Here is a 24,526-nt window from a genome sequence, read left to right on the forward strand (position 1 = left end):
TGAGGACCAGAGAGACTTGGCTATTAAGAGGTGCTGCTCTGGGCTGATGACTATATCCTTACTGTTTGCCAATCCTGGCTTGTGGTAATAACCTGTTAACTTCCCTAACAAGCCCTTGCAATCTTAGGTATTCTCTGTGAGTTCTGTGTTGCCATTGCAACAGAGTATTGGACCCATCACAGGAGTTTGATGAGGGGAACAGCTGGTGTCAGAACAAGGTAAAGAAAGACGGAGGGTGGAGACATGTCCGACTTCCGCCTTGTGGCAGTTGGCTGGTGCAAAGTTGGTTTCTCCTTCTCCTTTGTGACTCCTATGTGGCCACCATGGTATTTTCACACTCAATTATTTTCTACAGCACCCTCAGAAAGCCTTTAATTAAATTATTTCTAAACAACGTAAGTGTTTACACCCTAACAACTTAGCTCTCATTGGGCAATGTACAACTTCTCAAACTTTGGAATCAGATTAGATAGCACCTTCATTTTGCTATTAATTTTTGCATGAAAATTTGCCTTTTATTAAAGCAACTGCTAAAAAATCAGATTTATAAAATCTATCATTGGAAAGAATGTAGCTATATTGAATCGATGAACTATTTCAAGCTAGTAACTCGCTGTGTCTGACAAATATGCTGTGATTTCCATGAAAAATTAAAAATATCCTGCAGTAAACCTGTTAATTCTCAGTCGTACTCTGGGGCATCTCAGTTCAGTCTGGAAACCACAGCCCTGGCCCCTATTCCGGCTTCAAATTACTCATCACCTACCAAGTTTACTTATGTACTTTCAGCGTCGGCATGCAAACTGCAAGGCTGAAACCTACCAGGGGCTCTGCAGAAGAAAGTTGAGGCTGACTGTTCCCATACCAATTTCCAGGATTACAGAAACCCTATGGCGGTCACAGGAGTCAGAACCAACTTTATGGCAGTGGTTAGGGGCTGTGAGTTCCTGGGGGTGGGGTGGGGTTGTCTTTGAACATTGCTGTAGCCTCGGTTTCCAGAATTCCTGGCAGATGGAAGGTTCTGGGTAGGTATTTGTTGAAAAAACGACTAGATGCCATAGAAAATAAGGCACTGGCCAATATTATGGCAGGATGAAAGCATGGGATGTCCCAATTCATAATTTCACACATGGGACAGTTGTAAATAAAATAATTCTGATATAGCCAGGTCTATAGGTGATTAAATGAGTATAAGTAGATGTTGTCAAAGAATTACTAGGCTAAGTCAACCGTGTGGAAACTGAGGTCCCCAAATGACTAGACTTGAGATGGAAATATGTGAGCCAGGTGACAAACAGCAGGGACATATAACCCAAAGGAAAGAGAGATCCTAAGGGAGGGTCACCGAGTAAGGATTTGGACGGGACAAAAGGGGATCTTAAGTCACAGTGAATGTGTAATAGAATCCACAACTCCTATTTCCCAAACCCAGGGGAAGAAAGAAGTGCCCTCACAGATGTTAGAATTCTGTTAGGCAGGAAGATAAAGGATAGTATTATACAGTGTTTAGAGATATAACGTATTTGTTCATAATGAAAGTTTCTGAATAAACAACGAGATTTTATACTTCTTGAGGACAGGGACTTTATCTTATTCACTATAATATAGAAAGCATTATTGATTGACAGACTACTTTCTGTGAGAAAAAAAGTCAACTTATCAACTGCTAGTTGGCTCAGAGAGGTCTGTAATAAAAGACTGACCGCTGGGCAACCAAACACAGAGAGACCGAGAGTCAGCAAAAGAGCAGACATAAATGCAGCTACGTCTGAAAAGTTCAGTCACTTCAAAACCTCAGAATAAACACCTTTAACGAAAGATGCAAATTATTTTAGCTCTTATATTTACAAAATTTCATAATGTAGGTTTCACGGTGTGAATGGGTTTACCATTTGTTTTCGTTTATCAACCAACTGAAGTGTTAGAAAATTTTATGAAGTGTTTTTATCTCTTCACCCATTAGGCAATAATTTTCATTTAAAGGGTCATGTAATATTACCATATACAGTATTAACGTACTACACTTTATGTAATCTATTATACAAATGGCAGTATAATTCTAAATCTTAGAGCTTCTCTTTAATATTTCACTGTGAATAAACATGAGTCAGGGAGCAGGAACTTCCAAAAGAAAAACAACACGTGTCACTAGAGTACAAATGATCTAACTTTCAGAAGGACAATGCAGGAGGAAAATAGCTCTGTTGGAAGTCCACATTTATCCTTATCATATGTTTACTGGATGGTGATACTGAAGTCAGGAGTCTGACAACAAGCAAATTGCAAGCAAATTTACACATGAACATTTTTCAGCAAAATTCCAGTAGTTTATCCATTTTAGAGCCGATCTTTCTTGTTTAGAGTACAGAATCAAATCACATCCAGAAAGTGATGTTGTAAAGTTTTATCTACTGGTGATTATGACAGAAAAAATTTATAACATCCAAAAATAAAAGGACATCTCATTAACAGTAGGCATTTTCAAAACTAAAATGCTTAAGAACTATATATTTCTCAATCCACTAATAGTTAAACAAAGGGGTCTGACCTTCAATATCTTTGTCAGACTTGACTCTACAGGTTAGCATTTTGGTTTTATAGAACTTGTAATACTAAATTGCCTATTGGGTTTAGTGGCTTCTTGCATCAGCTCCTGCAACTGTCCAATTTGTTCATCACGAAAGTCATTAAGTTTTTCTTCGGGGAGGGCAGTTCCAAAACTGGCTTTCTCAGTTGACTTCTGTCTGCTTTCATTAGCCTGTTGCCATAGCACTGTTGCATATGCCTAGTGGGGGAAAAGAAAAAAAATTATGTTTTTACTTAATATTAGAGGGCTTGAAGAACTCTAGTTCCAAATCACTCTTCTCCACCACTGAGCCTTCTTTCTGCATTTGGCAAGGAATGCACAAAGTGACACTTGACTATTCAGTGATACCTTGTATCTTACTTTCTAGCACTCTCAGAGCTTTAATAAAACGTTAACAATGTTTTCTACGTGGAGGGCCTGACGAGGGACCCACGGATGGGTTTCAGGAGCACAAATAAAGAATCCAAAACTGCATGTGGAAGTGTACTCACCAAGGCATGAATATACACCTGGCTCCACAGCTTTTACTGAAAATGACATACATCTTACAGGCTTGCAATGGGGGGCTCAGAATCATTAAGTTCATTTCTCTATCTTCAACTAAAAATTTAATTGAAACTACACAAAAGTAGAAGAAACTTTTAAAAACCTGAAAGCTTCCATATTTAACCACCACCCTGGCAGGGAAAACTCATGCTGTAATTGTTCTCGTACTTGCTCAGCATCTTCAGCAAAATATTCCACTGATATTGTCTGTTTAAGAACTAAATTCTCAAAAGACTCTCCCTCTAAAATTAACCTTTTAATCAGGAATGCGTACCAAGTTATTTCAGTCATGAATTGAACAATGATGTGCACCCTCTGGTTAAATGAATGAATTGGTTAACCCTGGGTAATGCTACCACTCAGTCTGGATCGAGATATTGAAATTGCTTATAATTGTTGGCCTACCTGTGTCATCATGCGAAGCTTCCATTGTAATTTCAGACATTCCAAATCTTTCACTTGTATTGAATACTTTCACTTTTAATAAATCACTTATTTCAGTAACAAAACATTACATACAACTTAAGCTATCTTTACTTCTAGGTTTCCTCAACCTTAACACTATTGACATGTTAGATAATTTGTATAATTCCTTAACTGGGGAGGTGGGGTGCCATTGTCCTTTCACTGTAAGATGTTAGCTGCATCCTGGCTTCTTCCCATTAAGTGCTGATAGCACTCCCACCCCATCTTGCAATCCAAAATGCTTTCAAACATTGCCAAAGGACCCCTGGAAGGATAATGTACCCCTGGTTGAGAACCACTAGCCTACAGAGGGATTTTCAAATATGTGTACAAGAAGCAATGTGCAAGAATATTTCCTGTGGACTTGCTTGATAAAGCAAAAAGTTATAAAAAATCTAATTGTGCTTCAATAAAAGAAAGGACAAATACACTAAGGTTTATTCAGACAATGAATTACACAGAATAGCAAATGGATTAAATGTCTATGTATCAAAAAGGACGACTCTCCAAAACAAATCGAATTTTAAAAGGTCCAGAGGAGTTAAGCTTCTGATGATGGTGAAGTAGACCAACCTTCCTGCATAGAGCACTATAAACTCTAGCGAAAAGGGAAGAAAAATAACAAACCCAAGGCACCAGAGGGCAACCAGAGTCAGGGGAAAATGATAGGAGCTGACAGTTTGAAGAAGAAAATAGTGTACAGTGAGAGTCACATTTTTACAGCTTTTTGTGTGAGGAAGACCCCAGTTGGTGTTGAGTGTGTCTCTGTAATATATCACTCACAGTGTCTAGGAAGAAATTCACAATGACAAGAAACATGAGACACAGAAAACTGTAATCCAGTCAAGAGAAAAGGCAACAGATAGAGAGCAACCCTGGGATGATTCGGGCATTAAAATAATCATTTCCAAGGCTGTAAATCCGTGTAGGAATAGAGAGCCTCATCTTTGAGTTTGAACCTCAGACCTTGTACTAAGCGGCCCCAAATCTAACCCACATCACCTTAAGACCCAGTTTACAATTTAGAGCTCAAAAATAAGAAGCTGAAATTTTAAAAAAGAAATACTCACTGAGTGGGCTTAATAGTGCAAGATAACGAAAGAAAATGTAAACTTAAAATGTCAATAGAAAGTAGTCAATCTTTAAAAAGACGTAAAAATGTCAATAGAAAGCAGTCAATCTTAAAAAAGACATAAAAGCAATTAATAAATAATCAGTGATCTGTAAGATATTTTTTTAAACTAACATTGTTATAGGAATTCCATAAAAAGGGAATGGTGCCTAACCCATCATGTCACTAGGTCCCCTTAAATCATAAAAATATCTCACTCTAATTTTCCACCTACTACAATGAGATAGTATGCAAAACTTTCTTATGAATTACAAAACCTAGATAGTAAATTCTCTTACAGTCACATGTTGTGACTGCTTTTGTTCACAATTTCCTAGGAAATGGCAGTAAATTTTCGGAATTTTTGAACATTCAATTACTTTTATTCCTTCAACATAAGTTCCTAAAGAGAATTACTATATCTACAAAAAAGAGCCCTTTCTCCCCAATTTTTTCAATTATTCTAAGATTCTATTTAGCAACATTGAAGCAACAAGTTTTAGCTTCCAGTATTTAAATTTACCCCAGAGAACTGCTATCTCTGAATATTTTTCTCCAGAGAACTGATTAAAACTCTTTTACCTCCTTGGGGAGCAAACAGCAAAAAACACCCCCTGCATGAAAACTGAGTTATTGGAATTACAATAACTAAATTCAAGGACACTTTGGGGATCTGACACACAGTTACCCAAATCATTAACAAGACCATTTTATATTAGAGAAAAAAAGAATTCATGCTGTCAACTTACTTTCTTGGTTCTCTCTGATCAGATTTTATGATTTTCAAGTCATTTGTGATAAATTGTTCATTTTAATGTACAAAATATCAAATAATAACGCAAGCTGTATTTAGCCCCAAACATTGATAAAATATATCACAGTGACTAATTCCATTATCCTTTCATTCCATTTTCCCACCAACTTTTTGAAGGCCACTCTTTGAAGAATAAGTAACAGTAATGTCACCAATAAATGTATTCTTAAATGACATATGTGGGGCTACCCCTGTACCCCTCACCCCCTAATGGTAAAAAGCTCTGGTGGGCAGAGCTTTCATGTCTGCACTCATTTTCCTCGCTGGGTGAGCATCAAGCAACTCGCTCTGAGTTACTGCACCCAGCTAGTGACATCGCCTGGGAAGGTTCTCTCTGGTTGCAGTGAAATTTTTTGTAAAAGCAGTTTTGCTGAAACCTCATTTTTGTGATGGCCAATTTAAGAGAACAGCATGTGGCCATGAAATTTTGTTTCCTGATTGGAGAAAATGCTGCAGAAATTGTTGTGATGTTGAACACAGTTTACAAGGGTAGTGCTATGGGGAAAACTCAAAGTGTATGATTCTCATTTCAAAAAAGGTGAAATGTCAATTAATGACAAACCTCGTTCTGCATGTCTGTCAACTTCCCAAACAGGAGGGTGGGAGGAAGGTAGGGAAAAGAGGGGAGGAAGGGGGAACAGATTACAATGATCGACACATAACCACACACATCTCCCTCCCAGGGGGATGAACAATAGAAACCATGGAGTGAGGGAGACAGGGGTCAGTGTATGATATGAAAATAATAATAATTTATCATTTGTCAAGGGGTCATGGGGGTGGAGAGGAGTTCATACGAAGGGCTCAATAGAAAGTAAATGTATAGAAAATGATGATAGCAACATATGAACCAATATACTTGATACAATTGATGTATGACTTATTATAAGAGCTGTAAGAGCCCCCAATAAAATCTTTTAATATATAAATAAAAGACCAAAATAACCAAGTGATAAATCCATTCAATAGAAAAAGAAGAGTCTCTTCAATAAATGGTGCTGGGAAAAATAGCACATGCAGAAAAATGAAACAAGATCCATGTCCCACACTACACACAAAAACAAATTCAAAATGGATTACGGACCTAAGTGTACAAACTAAAGACACAACATTCTTAGAGGAGAAAGCAGGGGAGACACTGCTTGGTCTAGCTTTCAACAATGGATTTCAAACATAACAGAAGCACAAACAGCAAAAGACAAAATAAATAAACAGGACATCATCAAAACTAAAATACATTTGATCTAAAAGACTTTATCAAACTTAGAAAAGATAAACTAAAGCTAGTTATATACAACCAATACCTGATAGGATTAGCAGAATATCTTCAGAAACCAGACATCTGACAAAAGCGTAACTGAAATGTAGGTAACTTTGGACAACTTCACGATAAAAAGACAACTGAGCAAAGGACTTTAATGGTCAGTTCCCGAAGAGGACAGTTAATGGTTACCAAATGTACAAAAAGACGCTTCGCATCATTTGCTATCAGAGAAATGCACATCAAAACCACCACGCGCTGCTATCAACTCCTTTAGGATGGCTAAGAACATAGCAAATGTTGGCAAGGATGAGGAGAAATTGAAACTCGTAGCTCTTGTGGCTGGAATGTAAAAATGGTGGAGCTGTTACAAAAAAACACATGGTAAGGCCTCAAAAAAACTACAAATAAACTATTGCATGACCCAGCAATTCCATTCCTAGGATTATACCCAAAAGACTTGAAACCAGACACTCAAAAAGAGCACACACATGTTCAATGCAACTCTATACACAACAGACAAATGGTAGAAATACCCTGAATATACAAAATATGAAGGATTACACAAAATGTGATGCATACACTCACAGATACTACAAAATTAGTAAGAGAAATAAAGTCTGGATACACACTATAGTATGGATAGAGCTTGAAAACATGAAAATACAAGAAAAGGCAAATTAGTATTAAGACCAAAATAGTGGTTAGTAGCGGTTACCGGGGCAGGAGAAAGGAGAGAAAAAAAATCACAGTGATCAAGAATACCATTGTATCGACTCTAATTGTTGTCAATAAGTTCTATACCAGTAAAAAAAAAGTTAAAACCGGCCAAAGCTATGTGATAGGTATATTTACAAAGACAAACACACCAGAGTAGCTGCTGAGGCTGCTTAATGACAGCCAAATACCTGATGAGAGTAAGCTCTTTGGTTTGAAGCTTTTTCTGACCGATTTCAGTGAATTTGCATAGCATATTGAGTGCCTCTGTTCTCCCGACGTCCTTCAACAGGGCCATCAGCTTAGTGACCATGGAAGACTTAACAACTGATCTTTATTCACCAGGAGCAACAAAGGAAGCAGAGTCAGATAAAGGAGGGGGAAATGGGACATGTGGCTAATTGCCTCCTGTGTTAGTCTGGGTTGACTAGAGAAACAAATTCATAGACACTCCTATGTGTATAAGACTTTTATATAAAAGAGCAATTGTATATTAAGAAAACATCCCAGTCCAGATCATGTCCATAAGTCCAATATTAGCCCATATGTCCTGTACCAGTCTTTAAATTCCTCTTCACACTCATAAACACATGCAATGATGCCGAGTGCAGGAAGATCACAGGACAGTGGGTGGAAAGTCTTGTGGATCCAGTGGTGATGGAAGCATCTTATGCTGGCGTGGGTCTCCACGTGGCTCCTCCAGCTTCAAGGCTCTGGCTGCCATCAGCATAGCTTCAGGTGGCTTGTTAACAGGAATGTGTTGCAGGGAGTGTGAGTGCGCTCTGCCTCCAGCGAGCTATTTATCTCCTTAGCGCCTCCGAATGAGGTCATCAAGCTGTGACCTGATTGACAGGCTAAACTCCACCCCTTCACTCAAGCCCCAAATTGACAAGAGATTATGTAACTACCACACCTCCATACACAACTGCCTTCTTTGCCAAGAGACAAAAAGAACTGGCTGGTGCCTATCATTACTGACTATTTTGATCAAATAATCTGCAGACGAATTCTGATTAAAACAGGGCAAAAGCAGAACAGAATTACAAATTCTCATGAACACCTCTAAGGAGTCATAGAGGGTGAATGAACACCTGAAACTATTGCCCTAAGATAATCTTTAATTCTTTAACCAAAAATATCCCCTGACATCTTAAACTCAAATAGCTTAGTGTAACTGGTTAAACATAATGCTGTGATCATTATACTCTTTTAAGGTCTAGGTGGTGGCAGAGTGGTTACACAGTGGGCTGCTAACCACCAAGTCAACAGTTCAAAACCATCAATGGCTCCTTGTTAGAAAGACAAGGCTTTCAACTCCTGTAAAGAGTACAGTCTTGGAAACCTACAGGGTCACTGAGTCAGAACCAACTCCAAGGCAGGGAGCTTGTAGTTGTTTATATGGAATCAAATTGACAGCAGGGGCTCAAAAGTCAGGAACGTCAGGGGTGAGTGAGCTGATGTTAAGGAAGGAAGACCAGCTCAGAAGAGGAGGGTGGGAATGGCTGCACACCTGGCCACTGGTGCGTACATGGAGAGTCTGCTGACTCGGCATCTATTTGCAACAAAACAAATGTAATTTAGAAGAAGGAATACACAGAGAGATGGGATTGGGTGGTAAATTTTTTTTCTTTTTAAAATTATTTTATTGGGGGCTTGTACAACTCTTATCACAATCCATACATACATCTATTGTGTCAAGCAGTTTCGTACATTTTTTTCCCTTATCGTTCTTAAAACATTTGCTTTCTACTTGAGCCCTTGGTATCAGCTCATCTTTCCCCTCCCTCCCCATTTCCCCCTCCCCACTAACCCTTGATAATTTATAAATAATTATTTTGTCATAACTTACACCATCTGACATCTCCCTTAACCCACATCTTCACTGTCCATCCCCCTTTCTTCCTCACCTTCCCTCTACCCTCCTGGTATCTCCACTCTCACCACTGGTCCTGAGGGGTTCATCTGTCCTGGATTCCCTGAGTTTCCAGTTCCTAACTGTACCAGTGTACATCCTCCAGTCCAGCCAGATTTGTAAGGTAGAATTGGGATCATGATAGTGGGGGGGAGAAAGCATTCAAGAACTAGAGGAAAGTTGTATGTTTCATCGTTGCTACGCTACACCCTGACTGGCTCGTCTCCTCGAGGCCCTTCTGCCAGGGATGTCTAAATTCCCAAAGATGGGCCATGGGTCCCCACTCCACACTCCCCCACCTTTTTTTTTGGTCTTTGATGCCTGATACCTGATCCCTTCAACACCTTGTGATCTCACGGGCTGGTATACTTCTTCCATGTGGGCTTTGTTTCTCAGTTAGATGACCACTTGTTTATCTTCCAGCCTATAGGACCCCAGACTATTATCTTTTGATAGCCAGGCACCATCAGCTTTCTTCACCACATTTGCTAATGAACACACTTTGTCTTTAGCAATCATGTCGGGATAGGCTGGTGTGCTTCTTCCATGTGGGTTTTATTGTTTCTCAGCTAGATGGCCGCCTGTTTATCTTCAAGCCTTTAAGACCCCAGACACTATATCTTTTGATATGCTATATATTTTTAAACTTAAATAAAAAACAAAAAAACTGTAATGCTTAGTGTGTTTGTCTTTCTGGCAGACAGGGCAGGAGTTCCTGAATTTGATCTACTTTTTCCATGGTTCTATTCCCTAATTGCTCTTATTTCCAATCTGCTTTCACTTCTGAAAATGAAGTCTTCCTCTTAATTTTCCTGTTGCTGTCTTCTCTCTACCTTATATCTCTAAGACAAAAAAATAAAAATAGAAGTTCTGGGAACTTGTTAAAAATGCAAAATATCCATTCCTTTTAAGTACAATAGCTTCTCGGCACTAGCAAGCTATCTTTAAAAGGTTCTTAAACACAGTTGAACTATAAAATGTCCGTGTACACTTTAAAAAGTATTCCTTTCTGTAGCAAATAACTCAATTATCATCATAATGAAGAGACACATGAGTCACAAAGGGCTGGAACAATCTAATTACTCAGCAGACCTGGGCTGTAGGATCTTGTCCAAAGTCACCTGACCTGCTGGTCCACAGTTTTAAACAAGTGGAAATCAGAGTCTCTGAAGTCACCACATATTGCAGGAATGAGGCAGTGAGCAAGCAGGTGGAATCTCTATGTGCCATTCTGAGAGATACTCTGTCTGTGGATAAGGAGCAGCCTACCTGCAGGATGTACTAATCTTTACTCTCTCATTCACTGGTTTTGCAAACTCACATGAAAAGAATAAGAAAATGCAGTGATCTTAGAATGAGGTCGGATGCCAGGATGTGTGTTCTAACTTTCAGTTCACAGTTTTTTTTGATACATGCAGTAATAGAATAAGAATATCTTAAAGAGTAAATAGCCATAAAACGATTCCACTCTCAATAGAATTTCCCTAGAATTTGTAAACTTCATTAGTAAATATAAAAATTGTGGAAGCCACTATGCTAAGAAAACTGCTCTGGCATTTCTCATTTCAACAGTATATTCTATAGTACACTGTCCTTTTCCAATTTAATGTCATTACTTTGGCAAAATACACTTAGGGAGCAATTAAGGCTTCCATGATCATATCCTTCCTCTTCCAGTCTAATTGTGGATTGATTTCCACAAGAGAAATAACATACAAGTCACCAGAGAGAAATTATTTTGAAATTCTCAAGAGGTAATGATTCAGGTTATTTTATATTTATAAAATATGCTACCTTTGAAATTTAATGATATTTAGCATTTCCAGATAATCAAAAGCCTCTGTTATTTCACTCTGAAAATTGGCAAGTACATTGGAATTTTTTTATATATTTAAAAAATTAAGTATAATTTATATTTACATGAAAAATATAAATACTTTATAGTCTATGTAAATATATGACATTTTACTCTAAGGAATACTGGCAAAAGCACAGTCACACATTGATAGCAGAGTATAAATTGGTACACTATTTGGCAAGATAACTTGCCAGTATGAATCAAGAGCCTTACCAAACCAATTGATTCAGGAATTCACCTCTAAAAGATTTATAGAAAAGAAAAAACACAAGACTAAAGATAAAAAAATAAAGTAGGCAAATTGTTCAAAATACCCTAAATATGGAATATTTATAGGAAATAATACAATGAAATATTAGAAAAGATGTTATCAACAAGTATCTAACGATTTGAAGACCACCACCATACGTTTGTGAAATCAGGTTATGCAATTTGGACCTTGAGGGAAGAACACCACATTATACATGCAATCCACAGTTAAATCCCCACAAAGCACATTATAACCCATGGGAGCCTGCCACACAAAGTCGGAGACCTGTACTCCCTGGATAGAGGGGACCAGCCTTATGGCGTCTGTGGCTAGACTGGGCAGAAGCTGCACAACATGGGCGTGGAAGGTACATGACAGCATGAAGAAGTACTCACAGGGACCAGGTATCAGTGGTGGCCACTCTGGCGGCTACCACCCTGTTGGTATGGCAATTTCCTGATCACAGGCACAAGCTGCTGCCCACTGTTCAAAGCTGGGAGCCACAAGCACCCTGGGCAGCAGCAAAGGAGCCAGTAGATGTTGCCCTGAGCTGGGAGTGAAAGGCTTCATGGGTGCTGGTAGATGGATCGGGAGGGGAAGGAGGAAGAGGGCTGAAGGTATTGGGATGTGCCTGGAGCCCTGCTGCTCAAGGGATCTTTAAAACCATTGTTGTTGGTGCTAGGGGCCATCGAGAGGGTTCTGACCCAGCGCAACCCTATGCACAACAGGGCTGTGCCCTGTCTAGGACCATCCTCACAATTATTCCTAGGCTTGAGCTCATTACAGCAGCCACTGTGTTCATCCATTTCATCGAAGGTCTTCCTCTTTTTCACGCTCTCTACCAAGCAGGATGGCCTTCTCCAGGCACTGTTCTCTGCTGATAACATGTCCGAAGTATTTAAGACAATGTCTCGTCATCCTTCCTGCTAAGGAACACTCTGGTCACACTTCTTCCAAGACAGATTTGTTTTAAACCATTAGGGAGAAATTATAAACAAAAGGAGTGCTGTTTTCCCTTAAAATAAATAAATACATAATACATACATACAATACCTTATGGGACCACTGGTGAGCATGCAAAAGGACATTGGGTAATGTCTATGCTGTAATGTAGAGAGGAAAGTGGGGAATAAGTAATATTACAGAAGCAGCCCACTTTTAGAATGTAGGTAACTTTCATAAGGTACACATCAAAATGTTAACAGTAGCTGCCTCTCAAAAGTAATTTTCCTTTGTCCCATATTTTCCATTCTCAGAATATATAGTAATTTACATTAAAAACATACATATACATTAAATACTTACAAATGAGGTACACACATATCATAAAGCAAAAGTATAAATGTTAAGTTGTACACTTCATCAAGAGCAAAAATAAACCCAGTGGGATAGCACACAAGATAGATACATTAAACCTTGGACTACATTGGAGGCTGTTTAACTGTAGCTTACAATTTTAAAAATTGCCAGAGAGTAAATTCTGATGGAAAGTTTCCCTGTAGGGCATAGGAGTACGACCCCATAGGGTTTCCAATGCTGTAATAAATCCTTACAGAAGCAGACTACTACATTTTCCTCCTACAGAGTGACTGGTGGGTGCAAACCCACTGCCATCATTGATTCTCACTCAGAGAGACCCTGCAGGGCAACGCAGGACTAACTCCCCCATAGGGTTCCTGAGGCTGCTCTCTTTAGAGTTGCTGGTAGGTTCTAACTGATGACCTTTTGGGTAGCAAATGAGTGCTTAACCACTGTGCCACCAAAGCTCCTTACAGGATTAGTGCATACCTGGACTCTAAGGACCCTAGGAGGAATGAGTGCTTCTTGCTGTAGCATAATGGATACCTTGACTATGAAATGAAAAATGAGTGACTTTTCAGTTTGTGTTCTGTATACTTGCTTTAAGCAAGTATGTTTTCTTTATATTGCTGAAAAACTAGGAAAACCATGAAAATTGCTTCAGATTGTTTATGTACATCGTGTGTGCTTGTGTGTTTCTGTGTTTCAATTATGTTGTTGGCTGCTCCCCTCCCCTAAGTCTTTAATTTGTAATACAAATCAGTAGGCAAGAGGGATTACCTACACTCACATTTAACTTTTTGAGACTACAAAAAGCATTTTTGATGCTTACATTTTGATGCTTACAATGGTCATTAGGGCAGCAAACTGGTTGCTAAATTATTGACACCCACCACTGACGCCAGCTATTTTATGATTTTTCACTTGAATCAAAGAAAATTTTAGTATTACCATTTGGGGGCAGTAACTTTGAAAACACTAGCTACAGACTCGTTTCAAACTAAGAGTAAAACGCAACACTGGTATTGAATTGCCCTACAAGCAAGCAAGCACAGGTTTACTTTTTCACATTTGGACCACAAAGATTCAGCTTCCAAATGTGGCTGGTATCTGCCTCCCACCCAAGGCCACAGAACCTTCCAAGAGAATCAAAAGCTGTTTTCAAATTTACAATCCTTCAAGATATAGTGAACCCATAAGTACAGAAGACAAACATGTAAAGTATTCACTACAAACGAGTGATTAAGCACCAGCAAGCCCATGCTTACCTTGCTGCCTGGGTAATATGTCCCTATGTAACTCCGTTAACTCAAACCTATTCAAATTATACTCAAACCCATAAAATTTATCTCCTGAGTGGTAATGGCTCAGATGAGAAATATGTTAAGTCACAAAAACCCCCAAACTTATTTGGCCTCCAGCCAACTTTCAGAAAAACAATTACTCAACAGCCCCGTGGCTATCAAACACCTTCAGAGGCTAGCAGATCATCCGGGATAAAGGGAACGTGATCTGTGTTGCACCCCCCAGGGGATCCTTCCCGTGTCTCGGTGCCCCCAACTCCACCGTGGAAACCCTGTGTGAGGAGAAGAGCTCTAAATACCGGAAAGTGCAGAGTGACAAATGGAAAGGCAAACCAGATAATAGTTTAGCTTGAACAGCCAAGCTTCTAAACCTGAATCTGGTATGCATATTTGTAAACACAGAAATTAACAACAGCTTCACAAAATGCTCCCAAGACATGCATGGCCAAAACTAATCTGGATTCAGAAAGCAGCATCTCAAAAAACGTCCAACAGGCATAAAATGTTAACGTCCTTGAGTATGCTGCCATTTGCCATCTTTAAACCAGCATGCATTTCTCCATCGTGCAGTCGCATTAACATGCTATAGGCTTTATAGTATGAGGCATTGACTACTCTTACTTAAATATTTAATATCCATTATTACATAGTGTTCATTCGATTCAAATTTTGTTATAGATTAGACAAATAGGTAAATGTAAAACTATTATGCCTGAAATATGAAGGTACATGTCTTCCTATAAAAGATTACACATTAACTCCAGATTATTTTGTAGACATACAAAAAGCGATTCTTGACAACAAAAGAAACATTGCAAAATAATTAAATGCTAGTGTTATTGTAGTAGAATCACATGCTTCAAATAAAAAGTCAGTTAAATTAATTCCCAAAAATGATTTTTTTCACCCAGTTCATGAGATTAAAGTAAAGAAAGGTGAAAACATCTGACATCATTGTGACTGTTACTGTAAATTCAACTAAAAGTCCAACATTAAAGATGAAATTTATTTTTTTTTTTTTTTTTTAAACATTTTATTAGGGGCTCATACAACACTTATCACAATCCATACATAGACATACATCAATTGTATAAAGCACATCTGTACATATTTTGCCCTAATCATTTTCTTTTTTTTTTTTTCTTTTACATTTTATTAGGGAAGATGAAATTATTTTTACAGTGATAATACAAACACAAATTTGGGTGTAGCAAAGTGTCAAGGTAAAAAGCAATGTTCTTATTAAATTTAAAGACTTTTCAAGAAGAAATATATTTGAATTGATTTTAAGTACACGTAGAACTTGAAGTTGTAAGGCAAGAAGACTTGAGAGACTTGAGAGGTGGGGGGGAGTAAGCTCGTGCTTTACTTATCAAAGTAGCTAGGTTATTCTTGCCTGTATTTCTTGCTTCTTCCAAACAAGAAATTTTGGTTGGTAGTGCTTGCTCACTGTCTATCCCTGTGTCTAGTTCTCAGAAGCCTTGAACTCCTGCCTAAGGCAGGCCTCTTCTCTAAGTTAGTCACACAAGCACCCTAGGGTGGCCTCTGTCCAAAGGGTGGAGGGAGTGAGGTGGGTGAGATGAGACATGTGTGACTCACAAACAAGGTGGGCCTGGAGAGGTGTTTTCCAGTCATCTTCTGGATAGAGACTGGTCCAGGAGAGCATGGGCTGAATCACACAAGCGGTCTGCATGGGGGAAAAAGCTTCTGGAGGGGGGTACTTCTGGGCACTGAATTCAGGGAGCTGGGTTTGCTGACCCACCAAGCTTGAGCTGATTGCCTTCAGGTTGGGGTTTACATCAGAATGGTATGGCTCTTTGGGCATTTATTAGCAGACCTGAAAAAACTTCGTAATGCTCCTGGTAGACCACTCTACCCTAAGCAGTTCTCTCTGGCACGACACCTGTCAACTTCCTTTCACCACCAATATTGTCTGTGAGCTCTGTGTTGCCATTTCAATGGATATTAGAACCTAGATATAAAGTAGAATGTTACCTCAAACAACACTCTGTCCCTGTGGGTTTCCAAAACTATAAATCTTCAAGGAAGCAAAAGAGCCTCATCTTTTTCCTGCTGAACAGCTGGTAATTTAAAACTGCTGATCTTGCACTTAGCAGACCAATGTGTAGATCACTACAACACCTGTGCCTTCAAGTCAATTCCAACTCATAGCAACCCAATGGGACGACGTAGAATAGCCTCATAGGGTTCCCTAGACAGAAATCTGTATGGGAGCAAATCATTAGGTCCTTTCTCTCACAGAGCTGCTAGTGGGTTCAAACTGCACAGTTCCATTAAGCAGCTAATTACTTAACTATTGCACCACTAAGGCATCTTGTATAACGCTGTATGCTCTTTAAAAAATGTTGTTTAAAATCTTTTTTATTTAAGAAGAATCACAAACATTTCATGTGTTTGATGACTTCTCTATGTCACATGACCATAAACTCCATAAAACAAAGATGTGTTTGCTCTTCTTTTTATCACCATGAAATATCAGGGTCTAGAGCAGTATCTAAAACTCTGTGCCAAAAAAATAAAAAATAATAAAATTCAGTGCCATCGAGTCAAATCACTAGGTAAAACTCAGTGTACTGAGTCGATTCTCACTCACAGCCACCCTCTCAGGCAGACTAGAACTGTCCTTGTGGGTTTCCAAGACTGTAACTCATTACAGAAGTAGAAAGCCTCATCTTTCTCCTGTAGAGCAGCTAGTGGTTTTGAACTGCTAATATTACAGTTAGCAGCCCAATACATAACCCACTATACCACCGGGGCTCCTGAAACATGGGAAGCGTTTCATAAATATTTACTGTATTAATATGTTCCTTAAATTAAGACAGGGAAATTCTCAGAGAGACCTGAAAGTGGTAGAGAAAAGAGGCAGAAATCAGAGCACAAGTAGCCATTCAAAATTCCAGTTACTATGGAAGAATTTATGTTGAATTACTGAAATTCTAAAATAAATTTTAAAATATTGGGTTTTATATGCTTACCAATAAATAGCAAATACCTGTGTTTAGCATCTCTTAAGTTGACTTACAAAAAATAAAGAGATTAACAAAAATCATTTATAACCCTAATCAAGAAAAATCTATGCAATCTTTAAAAATGGATTAAAATGTATACAAGAAATAGACTATTGCATTTTAAATCAGTGAATACATTTTAAATATTAAAAATGGCAACAACATATTTCTATTTGACAATATGAAAATGAAAATTATTAATCAGAATACTAAAGGGTAGTAAGAATTAACAGATAAAGTTGAAATATAAACATTTCTGAATGTCACACAATAAGCTTTCCAGATATAAGGCTCTTCTGCCATCGTGTGGAAATTTTTGAAATTACACTTGCATAAAATATTATTTTAATAGATCCAGTTATCCCAGTGTTTATTTCGTAGTATTTAAAAGGTTTAACCTAGTTGTAAATACGGAAAATATTCCTAGAAGAATTTATTGAAAAAGATGATACACATTTGCTCCTACTCTTCTCCCAGTTAGAAGATGGTGTCAGTTTGGAAACTACACGGCTGATACACAACTTTTATTTCTAAGGCTCTTAGCAGTTCTGTCTCCTCTAAATCTTTTCTAATTCATGATCTTAAATTCCTTGAATATCCTCTACTTATCTCTGCACCATCTCGGGCACAGATAGCATATGTACAGAGAAAAGTCAGTAAGAATAAGCTGACTAATAGCCACATAGCAAAAGGAGAGTTAAAACTCAACTAGTTGCACTACAATAATGTCTAGTGACTTAATGTGTATCTAGGCAAAGACACGATTTAAAGCGTTGAAAGCAAGTCTAATGCACTTTGAAAGAACACTGAATTCTCACTTGTTTATGAAATACCATTTAAGAATTTCCATAATCGGGTAAAAGCTTTTGCTTAATCTAATAATCATTATAAAAACCACAACTCACACATTTGACTGGTTAGTGTTTTCCTCAGCTACAGACATTAGTATGTTTTGGTTTCTTAAAAACACAAACAAGATATACTGGGTATGTATTGTAAATTAAACACTGCCCAAGGATCTTTACTGTATACAAAGAGAGGTAAAACGTAGTTTTCTAGAGAAAAGATGACTAGCCAAGAACCTTTTAATATTTGCTGAGCTTCACACTTAATATTTAAATATGGTTTCAAAAATATATTGTAGTTTAAAAATATACTTGTTGAATCATAAGAACTCTTTGTTATTGTCAGGTGTCTAGTCAGTTCCCACTCACAGCAACCCTATCTATGTTCAACAGAACGGAGCTATTCTCACCCTATGCTTAGGATTTAGAGTGCATCTTTATAGAATCTACTTGAAAAGAATGATAATTCAGCATCTCACTCATCAAAAGTGCCAAATCTAAATTTGTTCTTCACCTCAAACAGAAAATAAATTTTTTTAGGCACATGCACCAATACTTGTAGACATAGCCTATTTAAACAAATTTGATGTATGTAAACCCAAGTTCACACAAAGAAACACATTATGGGCCGATTAATCATTTGACAAAAAGATCCACAAGAATGGCATCACATAGTCAGTTTGCCTGGGTATTGGTTCCCAGGGCTACTGTAACAAATCACCACAAACCCAATGCCTGAGCACAACAGAACATTATTCTGTTCTAGTTCGGGAGGCCCAGAGTCAGCAGAGTAAGTTCCTTGGTAGGGACTCAGAGGGAGAATTCTAGCTTCTGGGGTTGCCTTCAACCCTGGCATTCTTGGACTGTGGCAATATAATTCCATTTTCTGGCTGTGCGGTCGCATGCCTTTTCCCTGTCGGTCTCTGAGTTCACACAGTGCTATCCTCTCTCTCGCTGAGTCCAGATTTCTCTCTCTTACAGACATCAGTCCTTGAATTAGGGCCCCACCCAAGCCCAGTATGCACTTATCTTGATTACATCTATAAATTCCTATATCCAAATAAAGGCACATTTAGAAGTTCCAGATGGGTATGAATTTTAAGTGACTATTCCACCCAGTACATTACGTATACTTAAAATTAAGTTAAGTAAATCAATTTATTAACAATTTCCCAGAAATATGCCCATAGTTTTAAATTAGTTACAAGAGCATCAAGCTTCAAACAGTCCTATTGTTACAATCTTTGCCTCAACATCCTGACAAATCTAGTTGACAAAAATAATAGATTCAATACAATCACTGAAAATGACATCAAAATAGCTATTAGTTCTTAAATATATACTTTAATAACTACCCTCATAATCATGAACCCGCCAATAATTTCTTTAAAAATACATTCAGTGAAGATAAAACAACAGAGTTAACACGGCTACAGGTGATCTCAAGAAACGAAAGGACACGAGTTGTCTTCGCCTTCTTTGTACAGTACAGCCAGGAAGAGCAAAGGAAAAACTCACCCAGTGATGCCCAACAGTGTTGCTTTCGAAGAAGTGCTCTGAGAGCAAGAAGCCAATGTCTAGACACAATGGCGATCCAAATCTGATATGGTCTAGAAATGACGCACTCTGGACCAGCTACGAAAATCCTCTTGCCCCTAGGATTCACTACTGGCTGCTGGCTTCTTGTTCAGAGTCCCAGCCGAAGATCAAACCCACAAGCACTGGCATCTCCCTGAAGAACAAAAAGCAATGTGGGGCGGAGAGCAAGCTGAATGATAGCAAAAGGCAGCCATTCAGGAATAAAGTGGAGACACTGAAAGAGAAGTATGAAAGCAATAGAACCAACGAAGGAAGATTTGATTGTGCAAAGGAAACCACCAATGTAAAGGAGGGAAAGAATGAAGACATACGTGAACTTGCCTATCCTGCTCCATGTGAATGCCCCAGTCAGAAAATCCCCAACATTCACTCTCCTCTGGGAAAGGGTCTGTGCCCGAGTAAGCTAATGGCAAAACTAAAACATGACCATATCAGAAGTTCAAAACACGCTTTGGAATTTTTAAGTAATTTGCATGAGTTAGCCAACACTAAGAAACTGTATAAAACAGTACATTTTAAAGATAAAAGTCTTCTTACTCTGCATTTGCTGTTAGACTTGTTCTGGCAGTTAAAAATGGCCAATGCACTTTTAAAGCCGTGTTAACTGTGGTTATTGACTAGGAATCCTAAGTGATCCTCATTCATTCTGTAGCACCCGGGGCTTAAGAATGGCTACCCAAGATACAAATGGCCTCCACTGAGTGGGAGCGCCAGAGGAAGGAAGTGGAGGCAGGAGTCAATAGAAGAGACAGAATATGTGCCCAGATCACCTCTAAGAACAACTACTTCCTTAGCTATGAAACTGACTAACTGGATGGTACCAAGCTACTACTACTGAACATTTAGATTAAAAAATTCTATAAAAGAATGCTTATCAAAGGAGGGTGGGGGGTGTGAAACAGAATTTCTAGATATAAACTTTCTAGAGTCACTGGAAGTTTAAAATCCAGAAAGATGTGTGACAGGATTGTAACCTACCACCACACATATTCCATCTGTATGCTGAGCAAGTAATCAGAGAAGCAGGATTATATGAACAAGAATGCCACATAAGTACTGGAGAAAGGCTTATCAACAATCTGCACTATACAAATAACACAATCTTGCCTGCTGAACATATGGAGAACTTTAAGCACTCACTGATGAAGATCAAGAATTACAGTCTTCAGTATGGATGACAATTCAATATATGAAAAACCCAACTGGACCAATAGGTACCATCATGATAAACAGAAAAGTTTGAGGTTGTCAAAAATTGCATCTTGCTGAGATCCACAGTCAATACTCACAGAAGCAGCAATCAAGAAATCAAACCATGCATTGCATAGGGTAACTCTGCTGCACAAGAGCTCTTTACCGTGTTGAAAGCAAGGCTGTGACTCTGAGGACAAAGATGCTTCTGACCCAGGCATGGTATTTTCAATTGCCTCCTATTTGTGTATAAGTTGGACAGTAAATAAGGGAGACATAAGAAGAATTTATGCATCTGAGTTGTGTTGGTAAAGAGTACTGAAAGTACCCATGTACTGCTAAAAGGGCAAACCGATCTGTCTTGGAAAAAGTACAGCCAGAGTGCTCCTTAGAAGCAAGGTGGTAAGACTTCATCTTACATACTTGGGACACGCTGCCAGGAGAGAACAGCTCCTGGAGGACATCATGTTTGGTAAAGTAGAGGGGCAGCAAAGTAGAGGAAAGCCCTCAACAAGATGAATTGACAGTGACTGCAACCACAGGCTCAGGAAAATGAATAATTATGTGTCTGATGCAGGACCAGGCAGTGTTTAATTCTGCTGTGCAGAGTTGCTATGGGTCGGCACTGACTCCACAGCCCGTAACAACAACAGTCACTGAGGTTCCATGATGCTTCAAAACTATTACCCAAAGGAAGTATTTAAACTTTGAACACAGAATAAAACTGTCCCCTAAATGTTACCCCTAGCACCGATCCCCATGCTCAAAGTAAACAACAATGTGCAATCATGTAAGGATCCAATCTGTACAAAGCAACAACTCATGGATTGCGGTTCAAAGCTGGGCTATACTTGCATAACCTCCTTTTCTCAATAGTATACTGAATTCTATGTCATTGTGTAAATTACTGATGCTATCATTGTAATCACATTATACCCCAGGGGGGTGATTGATAATGTTTTTATTGTGGTAAAATGATAATAAGAACTTTAATGTAAACCAGAGTCATATATAACCGTGGACAAGCTGATGGACTCTGGGATCCCACTTAATTCAAGCCCAATACAAAAACAGTCTTGTACTCAGACAAGCAACCATCTAAGTGAGGTGTCAACTAAGTTTACATGGAAGCACACCAGCCTGTGTGATCCAAAGAAGACAAATAACAAAATTCAAGTATGATGAAGGGAAAAGTACCAGAGCTTAAACTGTGAACACCCAATTTGTAGAAAATGCTCCAAAGCTATGCAAGAGAAGATTACACAGTCACTGTACCAAAAAGAACTATTCCAACAGTGCACCATTTCATGAGGTAGCATATGAGCAAGAACCAATGGTGTCAAGGGAAAAAGTTCAAACTGCACTGAATGTATTAGCCAAAAGCAAGGCTCTGGGGATTAATGGCATACCCACTGAAATGTTTCAGAGAGCTCAAGAAGCACTAGAAGCATTCGTTCATCTATGCCAAAAGATTTGGAAGACAGCTACCTGGACAACTGACTTGAAGAGATCCATATTCATGCCCATTCCAAAGAAAGCATCCTAACAGAATGCTCTAACTATAGAAGATTGTCTTTGATATCAGGAACATAAGTAAAATTTTGCTTAAGATCATCCAATAATGGTGGCAGGAGTACATTGACAGGAAACTGCCAGTTCAGGTTGGATTCAGAAGAAAATGTGGAACAAAGGGTATTGCTGCTGATGTCAGAAGGATCTTAGGTCTAAACAGAACACCAGAGATGCTTACTTGTGTTTCGTTGACTGTGCAAAGGCAGTCAACTGTGTAGACCATAGTAAACTGTGGATGACCTTGGGAAGGATGGGAATTCCAGAACACTTCATTGTGCTCATCTGGAACCTGTACATGGATCAAGAGGCAATTACAGAAACAGAACAAGGGGATGGTTTAAACAACTGCATGGTTTAAAACAAGAAAGGTGTGTGTCAAAATTGTATCTTCTCATCATACTCTTCAATCTACGTTCTGAGAAAATCATCAGAGAAGTTGGATTATTTGAAGAAGAGTGCAAAATCAGGATTGGAGGAAAGCTTATTAACAACTTGTGATATGCAGATGACTCAACCTTGCTTGCTGAAAGTGAGGAGGAATTGAAGTACTTGATGACGATCAAGGATTGTAGCCTTCAGTATGGACTATAACTCAATGTAAGGAAGACCAAAATCATCACCACTGATGTCATCTTATATACTTTGAGCCTATTGTCAGGAGAGACCAGTCCCTGGAGAAGGACATCATGTTTGGTAAAGTGGAGGGGCAGCGATAAAGAGGAAGGCCCTCGAGATGGATTGGCTCGGGCACAGGAACAATTGTGAGGATGGTGCAGTGTTTCATTATGTCGTGCACAGGGACCGTGCAGCGTTTCATTATGTCGTGCACAGGGACCGTGCAGTGCTTCATTATGTCGTGCACAGGGACCGTGCAGCGTTTCATTATGTCGTGCACAGGGACCGTGCAGCGTTTCATTATGTCGTACACAGGGACCGCTGTGGGTTGGAACCAACTTAATGTCACCTAACAATAATTGGAATAAGGCTACTGAGTGGGAGTAAGCCTCTGGCAGATCCCCTCTAGCCACAGTGGAGAGGCTCGAACAGCTCTGCTCGTACAGAGATTATTGTAAACTTGGTGATGGTGGATGGGTACTGTGGGATGAAACGATGCTCGCTCAGCTGATCTTCCTTTTGACCCAACCTGAATTTGCTCTAGGTTTAAATATTTCTCCCTTGTCCCATGACAGAAATTTCCCCTCAAGTTTATCTTAATATTGGTTAATGGTCTTTTCTCTCTTCCTCTTTATTTTTCCTGTTTTGTTTTGGTTTTTCTTGTTTCTGATGTTTCCCAGTTTATGAAACACAGTAGGATTGGAGGCTCAGAGGCAATAACTGATGCAATGGTTTTTTAGAGACGTGGGGGAGGTTGAGGGGAACTGGGAAGCAAATAATGAATGTGGGAGGGGGAAGGCTGCACTAGGACTGGTTGTGATGATGTATACACCACTCTTTTCAAGAGTGACTTGGCTATGGAATGATATGTGAACTTTTTTATCAATAAAACTATTAGGAGAAAAAAGAAAAACAATTCCCTAAAGTCGTCTTCATATCAAATGTGTCTAATTTTGCATTCACTGCCTTCTGTGAAATAGGTCATCATGTGATTTGGACATTGTGTGAATGCCACATTAAAATCTTCCGGGACCCTGCTTCTAGACATCCTTGTCACTACTGCTAGTGTTGGCAGAGGCTGGTGGAATGGGCAGTGGGAGAAGCAGAGTGAGATGAGGCAGGTGGGGATGGAGAAGAGGGGGTGTCCAGCCCCACCTGCTGTGCCAACTTTCTGGGCAGTGAGAGCAGCCTGAGCCCACAGTCCCCTCGAACACTGCCCAACGATCTGCCATATATAGCCCAAGAGCCCATCCCCAGAGCCAGGCTCACTGCCTCACCAGCCCTATGCCGCTGTGGCCCAGTGTGCTAAGAGTCTTAAGGACCACTGTTGTTGTTGTTAGGTGCCGCTGAGTCAGTTCTGTCTCAAAACTGACTCAGAACTTTATATAAAAAGCAAAACACACTGCCTAGTCACACACCATCCACCCTGTGCTTTCCCTTTAAAAAATAAAACAAACTCTTGTAGAGTCCAAGGCATAGGCAGTCAGGTGTAGCTCACATGGAAATTAAGTGCCACATCTCTGTAATGCTGTTGCTAGGCGCCAGCTGACA

General features: G+C 39.1%; 1 protein-coding gene across 1 annotated transcript in view; it reads right to left on the reverse strand.

Moving 5' to 3' along the window:
• Positions 1–2,052: 2,052 nt before the first annotated feature.
• The window catches only part of SDHAF3 (succinate dehydrogenase complex assembly factor 3), a 36,120-nt gene continuing 13,646 nt past the window's right edge, over positions 2,053–24,526 (reverse strand). The window contains exon 2 of the mRNA XM_075557603.1: positions 2,053–2,785. Coding sequence (XP_075413718.1) covers positions 2,582–2,785 — 204 coding nt within the window. The 3' untranslated portion in view covers positions 2,053–2,581. The remainder of the gene's footprint in view (positions 2,786–24,526) is intronic.

The sequence above is a fragment of the Tenrec ecaudatus genome, chromosome 9 (genome assembly GCF_050624435.1).
Source record: "Tenrec ecaudatus isolate mTenEca1 chromosome 9, mTenEca1.hap1, whole genome shotgun sequence".
NCBI lineage: Eukaryota > Metazoa > Chordata > Mammalia > Afrosoricida > Tenrecidae > Tenrec > Tenrec ecaudatus.